The sequence below is a fragment of the Oncorhynchus kisutch genome, linkage group LG2, assembly GCF_002021735.2.
Source record: "Oncorhynchus kisutch isolate 150728-3 linkage group LG2, Okis_V2, whole genome shotgun sequence".
Taxonomy (NCBI): Eukaryota; Metazoa; Chordata; class Actinopteri; order Salmoniformes; family Salmonidae; genus Oncorhynchus; species Oncorhynchus kisutch.
In genome coordinates, this window is record NC_034175.2 from 1,444,633 (window position 1) to 1,461,853 (window position 17,221).

At 43.9% G+C, this 17,221-nt stretch overlaps 1 protein-coding gene and 1 long non-coding RNA gene across 2 annotated transcripts; one reads left to right on the top strand and one right to left on the bottom strand.

Moving 5' to 3' along the window:
* Positions 1-376: 376 nt before the first annotated feature.
* LOC109905749 (uncharacterized) lies at positions 377-2,112 on the top strand. Its single transcript, XR_004211864.1, has 3 exons — positions 377-812; positions 913-1,195; positions 1,365-2,112. It is a non-coding gene; the product is annotated as an uncharacterized LOC109905749 (long non-coding RNA).
* LOC109883208 (solute carrier family 25 member 40-like) lies at positions 2,101-17,116 on the bottom strand. Its single transcript, XM_031836907.1, has 9 exons — positions 16,844-17,116; positions 16,617-16,730; positions 11,109-11,176; positions 10,478-10,602; positions 5,442-5,615; positions 4,183-4,292; positions 3,870-3,951; positions 3,668-3,748; positions 2,101-3,433 (listed from the first exon to the last, which is right to left on the bottom strand). Exons 4-9 carry the CDS (start codon positions 10,596-10,598, stop codon positions 3,312-3,314), a joined length of 690 nt encoding a protein of 229 aa, XP_031692767.1. The 5' UTR covers positions 10,599-10,602; positions 11,109-11,176; positions 16,617-16,730; positions 16,844-17,116; the 3' UTR covers positions 2,101-3,311.
* Positions 17,117-17,221: the final 105 nt, after the last annotated feature.

A 17,221-nucleotide genomic window follows, 5' to 3' on the forward strand; every position in this document is an offset into this window, starting at 1 on the left:
GCCAAAAGGGGTCCCCTAAATGGACAAATATTACCCAGAAATTACATAATTGGACAAAAAACACCTTCCCACGACTGAGCAAAAGCCTTAAAATAAGGATTGTGTGGTTTCCTGAGTCTAGAAGTTGATTATATCATGTGTATATGAACCATAGAGGCAACACTCAAGCCAACATTTTTTAATTGTACCCCTTTTTCTCCCCAATTTCGTGGTATCCAATTGTTTAGTAGCTCGGGAGAGACGAAGGTTGAAAGTCATGCGTCCTCCGATACAACCCAACCAAACCGCACTGCTTCTTAACACAGCGCGCATCCAATGTGTCGGACGAAACACCGTGCACCTGGCAACCTTGGTTAGCACGAACTGCGCCCGGTCCGCCACAGGAGTCGCTGGTGTGCGATGAGGGCGCGAACCCAGAGTCTCTGGTGCCACAGCTGGCGCTGCAGTACAGCGCCCTTAGCCACTGCGCCACCCAAGCCAACATTTTAAGTAAACAATAAGCAACAAACGTTCCATACAGCCTCTTAAACAGTATGTTTTGAAAAACCTTTCAGATTGATATGAAATATAGTGTAATGCCTGATGACACACTGTCTCCAGAGGCAGGCCCAGAAGACAGAAAATCAGATTCAGGAGGACTTTGAGAAACGTCACCAGTTTCTACGATATGAAGAGGCAGCCAGGATGGCTGTCCTGAGGGAGGAAGAGGAGGATGAAGATGATTGACGATGAACAGCGAGAGAGCAGCCATTTTAGACACAACGAGAGCCATAAAGAAGGACCTGGTATCTGATGACATCTCATTCCTGCAGGTAAGGACCAATATTTCTGTGCTGTCTAGAGGTTATTTGGGATAGATTTATTGATGATTGATTTCAGTGATTACATGTGTTATTGATTGTTCACCTGCAGAACTACAAGGACACGTTAAAGGTAAGGCTACGGCCTATTTGTCCGCAACACTTCAGGTGAAGGGTGAAGAATCTGGACCCTAAGTGATCGGCCTCTTCTCTCTCTCTTCCCTGTGGTTCTGAACCCAACCCCACCATATCACTAACTCATGGATATTCTTCTAGAGCCCAGTGCACAAGCCCAGATCCAGAGCTTGTTTCTGGAGCGCTGATCAATGTGGCAAAGCACCTGGGAAACCTGCAGGTCAGAGTGTTGGAGAAGATGCTGAAGTCTGTTCAATACAGTGAGTCTGATTCTATTCTTACCAATGTTCATATCTTCACAAACATTTTTAAATTGCATTCAGACAATTTCAGATAAAAATATCACTGATCATCTGGCAATAATGTCCCAGTAAATTAAAACAAACAGTGGATCTCTGGTTTTGAACAGGTCTGTTTTTCTCTGTTCAGTGCCTGTGATTCTGGACACCAACACTGTCCATCCATGTCTCATCCTGTCTGACGATCTGACCAGTATGAGATTCAGTGATGGGATACGGCTGCTTCCTGACAACGCAGAGAGGTTTGATAACTATCGAATGGTCCTGGGCTCTGAGGGCTTTGATTCTGGGACATACAGTTGGGATACAGACGTCAGGGACAATACAGTATGGTTTGTAGGTGTAGTCTATAAGTCTGTCCAGAGGAAGGGAGTGGTACAGACTGGACTCTGGCGTGTAGGCTATTATAATGATAAATACTGGGCACATTGTCCAAAAGGGCCACAGACTGTCCTGACACTGGAAAATAAATCCCATCGGATCAGAGTGCAGCTGGACTGGAACAGAGATACACTGTCCTTTTACAACCTTGATAATCATACACACGTTCACACACACTTTTACAGAGAGATTGTTTCCATACATCAACATTGGCAGTAATCTCTACGCTGCTAGGATCTTACCAGGGAAAGCCTCTGTAACAGTGGAACAGCACATTATACCTCCCCATGCTAGCCCTTCCTTTTAACTTGATCAGTTGATGTGGTTCGCTGACGCAACGGAAGCCACCACTACCTCCTTGTTTTAGATTTGTTCGACAGGATTCAATTATGAATTGTATTATCATATGAATTATGTTAACAAACTACTGGATTGAACCAAATCACACATTTTTGCTGATCTAATAAAAACAATTGATTCAACAATTCAACTGTCAAAATTGGACTTTTATTCTATGTATTTCTGTACAAAGTTGGAAAACGTGTCACTACAGGTGATCATTGTAGAATATATTAAACAATAGAAATATATATCATTGCTACATGTTTTGAGAACATGTACAGGTTGTCACAGTTCACAGTCCATGTCTGGCTGACTGGGGATTGAATATGGGATTCTGGAAGAGGTGCAAGTGAAGAGTTGAATTTCAGGTTTAAACTGGCAGTCTGGCACTGAACAGAACATGTATCCTGAAGGACCTTGGGCCTTCTCTTCCAATAGGGTTGAGAATGAGGTGAGAGTTAGGGTCATGAATTGAGAGAGAGAGAAAGCGGCAGGGAATGAGAGGGGGTTCTGCGGGACAGAGACTACTAACCAGAAGTTATCCCGCCTCATCCACAGCTTTGACCCTCATCTCTACTGTCCCTGACTCCGCTCTCCGAGGGTATCGGGATATGCAAAAAAGACATTTCCCCATTTCAGCCATGGGTATGATACACACGTGTACATGTGTGAAAAAGGACAAATATACGCATCCATCAAATGATTATTATTACTGTCAGACCCCGGATGGCACAGTGCACACAACCCCCATACCTCAATAACTAACATAATGGGATAAAACACTTGTCCAATATGACCCACTCAGTTTCTGGTTACAGATAAGTCTCTAACACCTACAGGCCAGTGTAATTAAATGCACTTCATAACATGATATTTCATCATGGGTGCACAGGAAAAAGATTATGCAAATAATTTAAGTAGTTGTGAAAATATTTCAAATAAAATCTGTGCTCTTTTACTATTTTCTCTTGTCACAATTAGTATGGTGATTAAGAGCAGTATACCTTGATTGAGAAATATAAGAACATTTTTGTATATTTGTCTTCAATATTGTTTTCATGTCTGCCAGTATTACCTGCTTTGGAACAGAATCAAGTCCTGGTGTTCTTCGGTCCTAAACGCCAACATTAGCTACTTCCAGCTAGTCCCATGACAGATCACACTTGAACACTTTATAACAGTGAGGAGTGTTGGAGTGTCTAAGCAGCTGGGAGGACACAGGCATGCAAAGTTACACCTGAAAATCTCTAAGGACCCAGGGAAAGGTAGCCAATACCTACTGTTGGCGATGGCTGATTGTGTTCTTGGTATTGTCTATGGTGGTGGTTTGTGTGTGTGAGAGGCCCTAGTCAGGTCAGGTGGTGCTGGTCAGCAGCCTCTCCTGGTTGTGCTTGCGGAAGAAGGCTTTCCCAAACTCATAACAGCTGATCATAATGGCACAGGCTGGGGCCACCTTGATCACCCTGGGAAGGAAACCTAGAAGAGAAAAGTAGGAGATGGAGTGAAAGGGGTAGAGAGGGGGGTGGAGGAGAGGGAGTGAAAGGGGTGGAGGAGAGGGTGTGACGGAGAGAGAAGAGGGGTGGAGGAGAGGGAGTAACGGGGAGAGAGAGGGGTGGAGGAGAGGGATAAGGAGAGAAAGTAGGTCACCAGTTAGGAGACTAACCTGAGGTAACTGTGTTTTGGGTGAACTATCCCTGTAGCCTGACCTACCTACAAACAGTCCACCCACTCCGTTCTCAGCCACAATCTTGGTCATCACACTGAGAGTAGAGGAGGAGGCCTTGGACGACACTGCAGAGACATGACAACATAGCTGGGTTAGTAGTACAGGATCACTACACATCAACACATCACTAAAGATCATAAGGATGATTCCATGAATCAGGTGATCAGCCTGGAGTTCTATACCCACAATTCATAGCCTGGAGTTCCCCTATCTCCACCTGCCTCCTGGTCTTCACGACATCGAAGGGAAGAGTTACTATGGAAGCGATCTGGAGGAAGACATAAACAAGGGTTAGAAATTACACTTATATTTGACAATGCTGCCCTCTAGCAGTATTAGATGGAATAACACCATGTCAGCACAGAAGAAGAGTTACAGAGCTAGAATAACATTAGAAAGGTACAACAAACTATATCAGCTATTCAATGTTCAATATATCTAGGTGCTCTACTAGACAGAACAGTTTGAGTTGAGCTGAGAGGACAGCTAGAATACTCACTGATCCAGACACCGCTCCGGATATGAAGGTGATGGCAAACGTTGGCTCTCTGATGTGGTTGTGCTTACACAGCCACGCCTTCCCCTTCTCATAGTTATACCAGTACATGGCTGAGGAGGAAACAGACAACATGGAACTCCTGTTATCAAACACTAAGAGACAGAGAGAAGGAGAGGGAGAGAGAGAACAGTGGGCTAGAGAGAAGAGAGAGGGAGAAATAGAGAGTGTTGTATACCTGAGATAGTTATATAGTGAAAGACATTGTGTTGTTTCTACCTGAGAGAGATAGAGATATAGTGATAGACATGGTGTTGTGTCTACCTGAGGAAGATATAGTAATAGACATGGTGTTGTGTCTACCTGAGAGAGATATAGTGATAGACATTGTGTTGTTTCTAACTGATAGAGATAGAGAGATAGTGATAGACATGGTGTTATTTCTACCTGAGAGATATAGTGATAGACATTGTGTTATTTCTACCTGAGAGAGATATAGTAATAGACATGGTGTTGTGTCTACCTGAGAGATATAGTGATAGACATTGTGTTATTTCTACCTGAGAGAGATATAGTGATAGACATTGTTATTTCTACCTGAGAGAGATACAGTGATAGACATTGTGTTATTTCTACCTGAGAGAGATACAGTGATAGACATTGTGTTATTTCTACCTGAGAGAGATATAGTGATAGACATTGTGTTATTTCTACCTGAGAGAGATATAGTGATAGACATTGTGTTATTTCTAACTGATAGAGAAAGAGAGATAGTGATAGACATTGTGTTATTTCTACCTGAGAGAGATATAGTGATAGACATTGTGTTATTTCTACCTGAGAGAGATATAGTAATAGATATGGTGTTGTGTCTACCTGAGAGATATAGTAATAGACATTGTGTTATTTCTACCTGAGAGAGATACAGTGATAGACATTGTGTTATTTCTACCTGAGAGACATATAGTGATAGATATGGTGTTGTGTCTACCTGAGAGAGATATAGTAATAGACATGGTGTTGTGTCTACCTGAGAGAGATATAGTAATAGACATGGTGTTGTGTCTACCTGAGAGAGATATAGTAATAGACATGGTGTTGTGTCTACCTGAGAGAGATATAGTAATAGACATGGTGTTGTGTCTACCTGAGAGAGATATAGTAATAGACATTGTGTTGTTTCTACCTGAGAGAGATGGAGCTAGACATTGTGTTATTTCTACCTGAGAGAGATATAGTGATAGACATTGTGTTGTTTCTACCTGAGAAGGGCACATCTCTAAGCAGTGTGGGTCCCCAGCCCCTCCAGAGAGACCGCCAGCCCTCGTTGCGTACTGCAGAGTGGATAACCTCACTCAGCTCCCTGTACGAACTTCTCTGGGACTGCATCTTAGTACGGATCAGCTCCAACGGACTGATCACTGTCACAGAGCCCACTGACTCACAGAGAGACAGAGAAAGAGAGAGAGAGGAAACACTTATAAGCACTCCACACAGAAAGAGCAGTTAAGCAGAGCAGTTAAACACATACATTTCTTTCTCACATGAAAAGGAGGCCATAATTATATCATGGCGCTGGAGAAGATGGCTGATGTTTTACGTGCTCCTAACCAACTGTTTTTTTGTTCATTTTTTGTAACATATTTTTCTACTTATTTTGTATATAATGTTGCTGCTACCGTCTCTTAAGACCGAAAATAACTTCTGAACATCAGAAGAGCGATTACTCACCACCAACTGGCAGGCGTTTTTTTTTCCTTTAACGAGCCCGACAAGCATGACGTGAAGGACATACTGCTTTCCCGGGAACAGGCCCAAATCCCCGTCATTTGCGTGAAGAGAAGACGGAGAAAAAGAGGGCGAAGGTCGGGCTGCTTTCTGAGAATTCGTAGGCCTTCCTTTCTACTAGCTAACGTGCAATCATTGGAAAATAAAATCGACGACCTACGAGGAAGATTAAACTACCAACGGGACATTAAAAACTGTAATATCTTATGCTTCACGGAGTCGTGGCTGAATAACGACATGATCAACATATAGCTGGCTGGTTATATGCTGTATCGGCAGGATAGAACAGCGGTGTCTGGTAGGACAAGGGGTGACGGACTATGCATATTTGTAAACAACAGCTGGTGCAGAATATCTAAGGAAGTCTCAAGGTTTTGCTCGCCTGAGGTAGAGTATCTCATGATAAGCTGTCGACCACACTATCTACCTAGAGAGTTTTCATCTGTATTTTTCGTAGCCGTCGACATACCACCACAGACCAATGTTGGCACTAAGACCGCACTCAATGAGCTGTATTCCGCCATAAGCAAACATGAAAACGTTCATCCAGAGGCGGTGCTCCTAGTGGCCGGGGACTTTAACGCAGGGAAACTTAAATCCGTTTTACCTAATCTACCAGACGAGCTAAACTACTTCCATGCTCGCTTCGAGGCAAATAACACTGAAACATGCATAAGAGCACCAGCTGTTCCGGGCGACTCCGCAGCCAATGTGAGCAAGACCTTTTAAACAGGTCAACATTCACAAGGCCAGACGGATTACCAGAACATGTACTGTGAGCATGCGCTGACCAACTGGCAAGTGTCTTCACTGACATTTTCAACCTCTCCCTGTCCGAGTCTATAATACCAACATGCTTTAAGCAGACCAGCATAGTCCCTGTGCCCAAGGACAGTAAGGTAACCTGCCTAAATGACTACTGACCCATAGCACTCACATCTGTAGCCATGAAGTGCTTTGAAAGGCTGGTCATGGCTCACATCAACACCATCATGCCAAAAACCCTAGACCCATTCCAATTTGCATACCGGCCTAACAGATCCACATATGATGCAATCTCTATTGCACTCCACACTGCCCTTTCCCACCTGGACAAAAGGAACACCTTTGCGAGAATGCTATTCATTGACTACAGCTCAGTGTTCAACACCATAGTGCCCTCAAAGCTCATCAATAAGCTAAGGACCCTGGGACTAAACACCTCCCTCTGCAACTGGATCCTGGACTTACTGACGGGCCGCCCCCAGGTGGTAAAGGTAGGGAACAACACATCCGCCACATTGATCCTCAGCAATCAGGAGTGCGTGCTCAGTCCCCTCCTGTACTCCCTGTTCACTCATGACTGCACGGCCAGGCACGATTCCAACACCATCATTAAGTTTACCGATGACACAACAGTGGTAGGCCTGATCACCGACATCGACGAGACAGCCTATAGGGAGGAGGTCAGAGACCTGGCCGTGTGGTGCCAGGACAACAACCTCTCCCTCAACATGATCAAGACTAAGGAGATGATTGTGGACTTCAGGAAAAGCAGGACCGAGCACACCCCATTCTCATCAACGGGGCTGTAGTGGAGCAGGTTGAGAGCTTCAAGCTCCTTGGTGTCCACATCACCAACAAACTAACATGGTCCAAGCACACCAAGACAGTTGTGAAAAGGGCACGACAAAACCCCTCAGTTTCCCCTCAGGAGACTTGGCATGGGTCCTCAGATCCTCAAAAGGTTCAACAGCTGCACCATCGACTGGTTGCATCACTGCCTTGTATGGCAACTGCTCGGCCTCCGACCGCAAGGCACTACAGAGGGTAGTGTGTACGGCCCAGTACATCACTAGGGCCAAGCTTCCTGCCACCCAGGACCTCTATACCAGGCGGTGTCAGAGGAAGGCCCTAAAAATTGTCAAAGACTCCAGCCACCCTAGTCACAGACTCTTCTCACGGCTACTGCACGGCAAGCTGTACCAGAGCGCCAAGTCTAGGTCCAAGAGGCTTCTAAACAGCTTCTATCCCCAAGCCATAAGACTCTACTCAAATGGCTACCGATTTTAATGAATTTATTTACAAATTAGGGTGGAAAATAAGTATTTGGTCACCTACAAACAAGCAAGATTTCTGGCTCTCATGGACCTGTAACTTCTTCTTTAAGAGGCTCCTCTGTCCTCCACTCGTTACCTGTATTAATGGCACCTGTTTGAACTTGTTATCAGTATAAAAGACACCTGTCCACAACCTCAAACAGTCACACTCCAAACTCCACTATGGCCAAGACCAAAGAGCTATCAAAGGACACCAGAAACAAAATTGTAGACCTGCACCAGGCTGGGAAGACTAAATCTGCAATAGGTAAGCAGCTTGGTTTGAAGAAATCAACTGTGGGAGCAATTATTAGGAAATGGAAGACATACAAGACCACTGATAATCTCCCTTGATCTGGGGCTCCACGCAAGATCTCACCCCGTGGGGTCAAAATGATCACAAGAACGGTGAGCAAAAATCCCAGAACCACACGGGGGGACCTAGTGAATGACCTGCAGAGAGCTGGGACCAAAGTAACAAAGCCTACCATCAGTAACACACTACGCCTGCAGGGACTCAAATCCTGCAGTACCAAACGTGTCCCCCTGCTTAAGCCAGTACATGTCCAGGCCCGTCTGAAGTTTGCTAGAGAGCATTTGGATGATCCAGAAGAAGATTGGGAGAATGTCATATGGTCAGATGAAACCAAAATATAACTTTTTGGTAAAAACTCAACTCGTTGTGTTTGGAGGACAAAGAATGCTGAGTTGCATCCAAAGAACACCAGACCTACTGTGAAGCATGGGGGTGGAAACATCATGCTTTGGGGCTGTTTTTCTGCAAAGGGACCAGGACGACTGATCCGTGTAAAGGAAAGAATTAATGGGGCCATGTATCGTGAGATTTTGAGTGAAAATCTCCTTCCATCAGCAAGGGTATTGAAGATGAAACGTGGCTGGGTCTTTCAGCATGACAATGATCCCAAACACACCGCCCGGGCAACAAAGGAGTGACTTTGTAAGAAGCATTTCAAGGTCCTGGAGTGGCCTAGCCAGTCTCCAGATCTCAACCCCATAGAAAATCTTTTGAGGGAGTTGAAAGTCCGTGTTGCCCAGCAACAGCCCCAAAACATCACTGCTCTAGAGGAGATCTGCATGGAGGAATGGGCCAAAATACCAGCAACAGTGTGTGAAAACCTTGTGAAGACTTACAGAAAACGTTTGACCTCTGTCATTGCCAACAAAGGTGTCACGACTCCGACCGAAGGTGGCTCCCCTTCGCGTTCGGGTGGCGCTCGGCGGTCGTCGTCGCCGGCCTACTAGCTGCCACTGATTATTTCCTCCCCCTCCTTATGTGTTTATTGAGTGCACCTGTTTTGAGTTGGGTATAATTAGTGAGGCTTTATTAGTCAGCCGGCCCGCCTGGTTCCTTGTGCGGGATTAATTATTGTGACCTTCTGTTTTGTGTAAACTTGTGTGCACGTCTATGGGTTACGTGTTTTCCCATTTAGTGGGTTTAGCTGGACAGTTTAAGTCCCCCTGTTTGGGGCGTTTGTTGTATTATACGCCCTGTGTTTTTGTGGGGTTGGCTTATGTTCGCCGTTTTTTGTGCATTAAAGTAGCACTCCCCTGAACTCTCTGCTTCCTGCGCCTGACTTCTCACCCACTACACACTCAGAACGTTACAAAAGGGTATATAACAAAGTATTGAGATAAACTTTTGTTATTGACCAAATACTTATTTTCCACCATAATTTGCAAATAAATTCATTAAAATGTGATTTTCTGGATTTTTTTTCTTCTAATTTTGTCTGTCATAGTTGAAGTGTACCTATGATGAAAATTACAGGCCTCTCTCATCTTTTTAAGTGGGAGAACTTGCACAATTGGTGGCTGACTAAATACTTTTTTGCCCCACTGTGTGTGTGTGTGTGTGTGTGTGTGTGTATATATATATATATACTTTTTTATTTTATTAAAGTACTTAGTAAGAAGAAGAATATGGCAACTACTGTCTAATAATAACAACATTTAAATAATTATAATGATAATAAAATATACATTACATTAACAGCATAAAAAGTTGTTGCACAACTACTAATAGGCTTATAACTAATAAAAACTACTGCTACAACTACTAATACAACCAAGTACCTATAATATAGAGTATACATCTAATTCGCTAAGTAAGGTCTTGGTTGTGTTTTGATAGATGACATCACCATCACCGTGCTTCTACACCTGCATTGCTTGCTGTTTGGGGTTTTAGGTTGGGTTTCTGTACAGCACTTTGAGATATCAGCTGATGTACGAAGGGCTATATAAATAAATTTGATTTGATTTGATTTGATTTAGTCTAGGATAGGAAGCAGCAGTTGGGTTACTAAGGTCTTTCTAGTGGATAGACAAAACAATGTTATTCACTCTATCACTATTTATCGCTCTCAAGTATACATCACTACAGTGACCTGTAAGGTCAGAGGTCAGCTCACCTCTGGCGAGGGCGCCTGCTAGTAGAGGCGCCTCCTCAGCGTGTGACCCCATCCTGACCCTCAGGGCAGCACGCAGTTGGTCGTAACACGTGAAGTAGATCACTGTCGCCGGGACCGCCATGATACTGCAAGAAGCATTAACAGAGATGCAAATCTAATGTTTCCTCAAGAACCCTGACTCATTCAAATCAGGCATTACAAACAAGAAACCAACATCAACAGATTAAATATCCATAAACAACGAATAAAATGAATCAGCTTTTACCATATCAGACACAAATCAGATGGGTACAAATAAAATGTTCAAATTAATCAACAGCCCATGACTCAGCAGTTACCACACCGCTCAGACACAAATCCAGGACTGAGAGATTTAAAATAAAACATTAACAAATCAAATATCGATAAACCCTGAGTCTACAAAATCACAGTGTCCCACCCGTACTGCTCGATACAAATGAGCAGAACAATGGGAAACAATCGTAAACAACTGAATTATCAATAGACTATGAGTTTGCTGAATCACAGCGGACCAGCCACTCAAGACACAGCTGACCATAAATCAGTGCTGAAGGCAAGTAAGCAGTGTGAATTAGTAATGAGGCAGAGTAACGGCAGACTTCAGACTCACAGGGTTGGAGGAAGGCCGCTCCATAACGACTTGATACCTTCCCTGCGGACTATCTTAATAAAGGCATCCTGCAGAGAGAGGGTCAAAGAACCAGAGAAATAATTAATGCATGATACTGATGTACATGTACATTATAAATGCTTGAGGGTTGTACTGAATGTGGATCTCCCGTTCGTCTACCGTTCATTCAACACACTGTTGATGTCTGACTGACAACACTTTTGTGCGATTCTACATGTAAAATCGGTTCACACTCGGTTCGCAAACCGAGTGTTCGCACTCCTGCACTGGTCAGGAGAAATTTAGGACCATTCCTCTTCACAAAACTGTTTCCGTTCAGCAATATTTTTGGATGTCTGGTCTGAACCGCTCTCTTGAGGTCATGCCACAGCATCTAAATTGGGTTGAGGTCAGGACTCTGACTGGGCCACTTCAGAAGGTGTATTTTCTTCTGTTGAAGCCATTCTGTTGTTTATTTACTTCTGTCTTTTGGGTCATTGTCCTGTTGCATCACCCAACTTCTGTTGAGCTTCAATTGGCGGACAGAATGCCTTACATTCTTCTGCAAAAGGTCTTGATAAACTTGGGAATTCATTTTTCCGTCGATGATAGCAAGCTGTCCAGGCCCTGAGGCAGCAAAGCAGCTCCAAACCATGATGCTCCCTTAACCATACTTAACAGATGAGGTTTTGATGTTGATTGATGTTTCTCCACACATAGTGTTGTGTGTTCCTTCCAAACAACTCAACTTTAGTTTCATCTGTCCACAGAATATTTTGCCAGGAGCTCTGTGGAACATCCAGATGCTCTTTTGCAAACTTCAGATGTGGAGCAATGGGTTTTTTGGGCAGCAGTGGCTTCTTCCGCGGTGTCCTCCCATGAACACCATTATTGTTTAGTGTTTTACGTATCGTAGACTCGTCAACAGAGAAGTTAGCATGTTCCAGAGATTTCTGTTAGTCTTTAGCTGACACTCTAGGATTCTTCTTAACCTCATTGAGAATTCTGCGTTGTGCTCTTGCAGTCATCTTTTTAGGACGGCCACTCCTAGAGAGAGTAGCAACAGTGCTGAACTTTCTACATTTATAGACGATTTGTCTTACCGTGGACTAATGAACATCAAGGCTTTTAGAGATACTTTTGTAGCCCTTTCCAGCTTATGCAAGTCAACAACTCTTATTCTTGGGTCTTCTGAGTTCTCTGTTGTTCGAGGCACATCAGGCAATGCTTCTTGTGAATAGCAAGCTCAATTTGTTTTAGTGTTTTTTATTGGGCAGGGCAGCTCTAACCAACATTTCCAAACTTGTCTCAATGATTGTACTCCTGGTTAGCTGACTCCTGACTCCAATTAGCTTTTGGAGAAGTCATTAGCCTAGGGGTTCACATACTTTTTCCAACCTACACTGTGAATGTTTAAATTATGTATTTAATATAGATAAGAAACATACAATCATTTGTGTGTTATTAGTTTAAGAAGAGTGTGTTTGTCTGTTGTTATGATCATTCTTAAGGGTTCACATACTTTTTCTTGCCACTGTACATCTTTATAATGCTTGTGGTTAGCATTCAATGGGTCCATCACTTGAGGCTGGTTCCAAGTCCCACGGGCTGTGGCGTTCATGAAATTTTGTCAGCCGGTGATTGTCAAGCAAATAACGGCCGGTCTAACGGTAATTGACAGTTAATTAACATAAACACATTTAACATCTCCTGGCTTCCACACAGCCTACAAGCTACTGATGCAGACCTTTGGAACATCTACATTTTAAAAAGTCTAATAAATCCATGTAATATAGCCTACACCATCACAATAAATCCATTATTTATTTTAGAAGGGTCTAAAGAAATATGATATGAAGAAAATGTAGTCTATTTCAGAAGAACAGAATAGAATACTCTGAGTTGTCCTTATGTTAGGTCCTGATCTGGCTATGCCATATGGCTGTGGGATACACTAGTTCATTTAGCAGACAAGATTTGCTTAGAATTCCGTGGCATTACTTTACTTGAACATAGCTTAATAAAATAGAAAGGATATTTTCTCCAAATGATTTGAGGGAGTGAACACATACCGCTATTCTGTGTTAAGCGGTTAACAAAGAAACAGGTAATCCAATTTGCTTAATTTAGAGTTATTTATGTAACTTTAGTTGTGATTCAAACATTGCTTTTTAAAATTTTTAAATTGTATTTAAATTTTTTACCCCCTTTTTCGTGGTATCCAATTGTTAGTAGTTACTGTCTTGTCTCATCGCTACAATTCCCATACGGGCTCGGGAGAGACGAAGGTTGAGAGTCTTGCGTCCTCCTTTCTATTTTATTGTTCCTGTTCCCAAGAAAGCTAAGGTAACTGAGCTAAACGACTACCGCCCCGTAGCACTCACTTCCGTCATCATGAAGTGCTTTGAGAGACAAGTCAAGGACCATATCACCTCCACCCTACCTGACACCCTAGACCCACTCCAATTTGCTTACCGCCCAAATAGGTCCACAGACGATGCAATCTCAACCACACTGCACACTGCCCTAACCCATCTGGACAAGAGGAATACCTATGTGAGAATGCTGTTCATCGACTACAGCTCGGCATTTAACACCATAGTACCCTCCAAGCTCTTCATCAAGCTCGAGACCCTGGGTCTCGACCCCGCCCTCTGCAACTGGGTACTGGACTTCCTGACGGGCCGCCCCCAGGTGGTGAGGGTAGGCAACAACATCTCCACCCCGATGATCCTCAATACTGGGGCCCCACAAGGGTGCATTCTGAGCCCTCTTCTGTACTCCCTGTTCACCCACGACTGCATGGCCACGCACGCCTCCAACTCAATCATCAAGTTTGCGGATGACACAACAGTGGTAGGCTTGATTACCAACAACGACGAGACGGCCTACAGGGAGGAGGTGAGGGCCCTCGGAGTGTGGTGTCAGGAAAATAACCTCACACTCGACGTCAACAAAACTAAGGAGATGATTGTGGACTTCAGGAAACAGCAGAGGGAACACCCCCCTATCCACATCGATGGAACAGCAGTGGAGAGGGAAGCAAGTTTTAAGTTCCTCGGCATACACATCACAGACAAACTGAATTGGTCCACCCACACAGACAGCATCGTGAAGAAGGCGCAGCAGCACCTCTTCAACCTCAGGAGGCTGAAGAAATTTGGCTTGTCACCAAAAGCACTCACAAACTTCTACAGATGCCCAATCGAGAGCATCCTGGCGGGCTGTATCACCGCCTGGTACGGCAACTGCTCCGCCGGCAACCGTAAGGCTCTCCAGAGGGTAGTGAGGTCTGCACAACGCATCACCGGGGGCAAACTACCTGCCCTCCAGGACACCTACACCACCCGATGTTACAGGAAGGCCATAAAGATCATCAAGGACAACAACCACCCGAGCCACTGCCTGTTCACCCCGCTATCATCCAGAAGGCGAGGTCAGTACAGGTGCATCAAAGCTGGGACCGAGAGACTGAAAAACAGCTTCTATCTCAAGGCCATCAGACTGTTAAACAGCCACCACTAACATTGAGTGGCTGCTGCCAACACACTGACTCAACTCCAGCCACTTTAATAAGAGGAATTGATGGGAAATGTAAAATATATCACTAGCCACTTTAAACAATGCTACTTAATATAATGTTTACATACCCTACATTATTCATCTCATATGTATACGTATATACTGTACTCTATATCATCTACTGCATCTTTATGTAATAAAGTATCACTAGCCACTTTAACTATGCCACTTTGTTTACATACTCATCTCATATGTATATACTGTACTAGATACTATGATCTCACTGATCATCCCTAAAGCCAACGCCTCATTTGGCCGCCTTTCGTTCCAGTTCTCTGCTGCCTGTGACTGGAACGAATTCGCTGAAGTTGAAGACTTTTATCTCCCTCACCAACTTCAAACATCTGCTATCTGAGCAGCTAATCGATCGCTGCAGCTGTACATAGTCTATCGGTAAATAGCCCACCCATTTTTACCTACCTCATCCCCATACTGTTTTTATTTATTTACTTTTCTGCTCTTTTGCACACCAATATCTCTACCTGTACATGACCATCTGATCATTTATCACTCCAGTGTTAATCTGCAAAATTGTAATCATTCGCCTACCTCCTCATGCCTTTTGCACACAATGTATATAGACTCTTTTTTTCTACTGTGTTATTGACTTGTTAATTGTTTAATCCATGTGTAACTCTGTGTTGTCTATTCACACTGCTATGCTTTATCTTGGCCAGGTCGCAGTTGCAAATGAGAACTTGTTCTCAACTAGCCTACCTGGTTAAATAAAGGTGAAATAAAAAAATAAAAAAAAGTGGCTCAGGTAGTGCAGCTCATCCAGGATGGCACATCAATGCGAGCTGTGGCAAGAAGGTTTGCTGTGTCTGTCAGCTTAGTGTCCAGATCATGGAGGCGCTACCAGGAGACAGGCAGATACATCAGGAGACGTGGAGGAGGCCATAGGAAGGCAACAACCCAGCAGCAGGACCGCTACCTCCGCCTTTGTGCAAGGAGGAGCAGGAGGAGCACTGCCAGAGCCCTGCAAAATTACCTCCAGCAGGCCACAAATGTGCATGTGTCTGCTCAAACGGTCAGAAACAGACTCCATGAGGGTGGTATGAGGGCCCGAAGTCCACAGGCGGGGTTTGTGCTTACAGCCCAACACCGTGCAGGAAGTTTGGCATTTGCCAGAGAACACCAAGATAGGCAAATCAAATTCACCACACATGACCGGTTTGGCGGTGGGTCAGTCATGGTGTGGGGTGGCATTTCTTTGGGGGGCCGCACAGCCCTCCATGTGCTCGCCAGAGGTAGCCTGACTGCCATTAGGTACCGAGATGAGATCCTCAGACCCCTTGTGAGACCATATGCTGGTGCGGTTGGCCCTGGGTTCCTCCTAATGCAAGACAATGCTAGACCTCATGTGGCTGGAGTGTGTCAGCAGTTCCTGCAAGAGGAAGGCATCGATGCTATGGACTGGCCCGCCCGTTCCCCAGACCTGAATCCAATTGAGCACATCTGGGACATCATGTCTCGCTCCATCCACCAACGCCACAGACTGTCCAGGAGTTGGCGGATGCTTTAGTCCAGGTCTGGGAGGAGATCCCTCAGGAGACCATCCGCTACCTCATCAGGAGCATGCCCAGGAGTTGTAGGGAGGTCATACAGGCACGTGGAGGCCACACACACTACTGAGCCTCATTTTGACTTGTTTTAAAGTTAGATCAGCCTGTAGTGTGGTGTTCCACTTTAATTTTGAGTGTGACTCCAAATCCAGACCTCCATGGGTTGATAAATTTGATTTCCATTGATAATTTTTTGTGTGATTTTGTTGTCAGCACATTCAACTATGGAAAGAAAAAACTATTTAATAAGAATATTTCATTCATTCAGATCTAGGATGTGTTATTTTCGTGTTCCCTTTATTTTTTTGAGCAGTGTATATAGTCAGTGTATGTGTGTGTAGGGGAGGGTTCCAATGCTCACCAAACAATGACGTCAGGAGAGCCCCTGAGCAGGAAGCCAACATCTGTTGAAATGGAGTAATGCCATTGGTGTCGACGGGCACAGGATTTTTACCAGAATTACCACTCATCTTGCCTAAGAAATATATTCAAAACAACATTTGATTCAGTTGTTTTTATGAACATTTAATTGACCAATACATTCTTGTTGAATTCTTGCCAGTGACAATTTGTAATCATTATGTTTACCTTAGAGAAGCTTTTTGCTAGCTATATTGCAGGAATTAGAAGCTAGCTAACTTATTTAGCTAGCAACTCTTCCACAGTGAACAAGTAGTATTGCTCTTTGTCAGCGACGGAATCCAAAGCAAACCCATTTTAAAATGTGATGTCCCGGTATTCTTATAGCTCGTATCTGCGTACATGTGCTTCATGGGCAATTCCACAATACATGGCTTCATTCAACTAGATAAATAAAGTGAAATAAGAATAGCTAGTTTACCCAACATGATATTTGTAAAAAATATTTAGACTTTCAGCAGAGCACATTCTTGGCACAAGGAGATCCAGCACATGGTTACAGCTACACTAGCGAACTAAATACCTATACATATGACACATTCTCAA

What these genes read in the sequence shown, in the direction of transcription:
- LOC109883208 (XM_031836907.1), bottom strand. Translation starts at nt 10,598, where the DNA reads ATGGCGGTCCCGGCGACAGTGATCTACTTCACGTGTTACGACCAACTG. An exon ending in TAGAGATGTGCCCTTCTCAG is followed by an intron (nt 4,293 to 5,441) that starts GTAGAAACAACA and finishes TTTCCTCCTCAG; the next exon opens with CCATGTACTGGTATAACTAT. An exon ending in GGAACTCCAGGCTATGAATT is followed by an intron (nt 3,749 to 3,869) that starts GTGGGTATAGAA and finishes ATGTCTCTGCAG; the next exon opens with TGTCGTCCAAGGCCTCCTCC.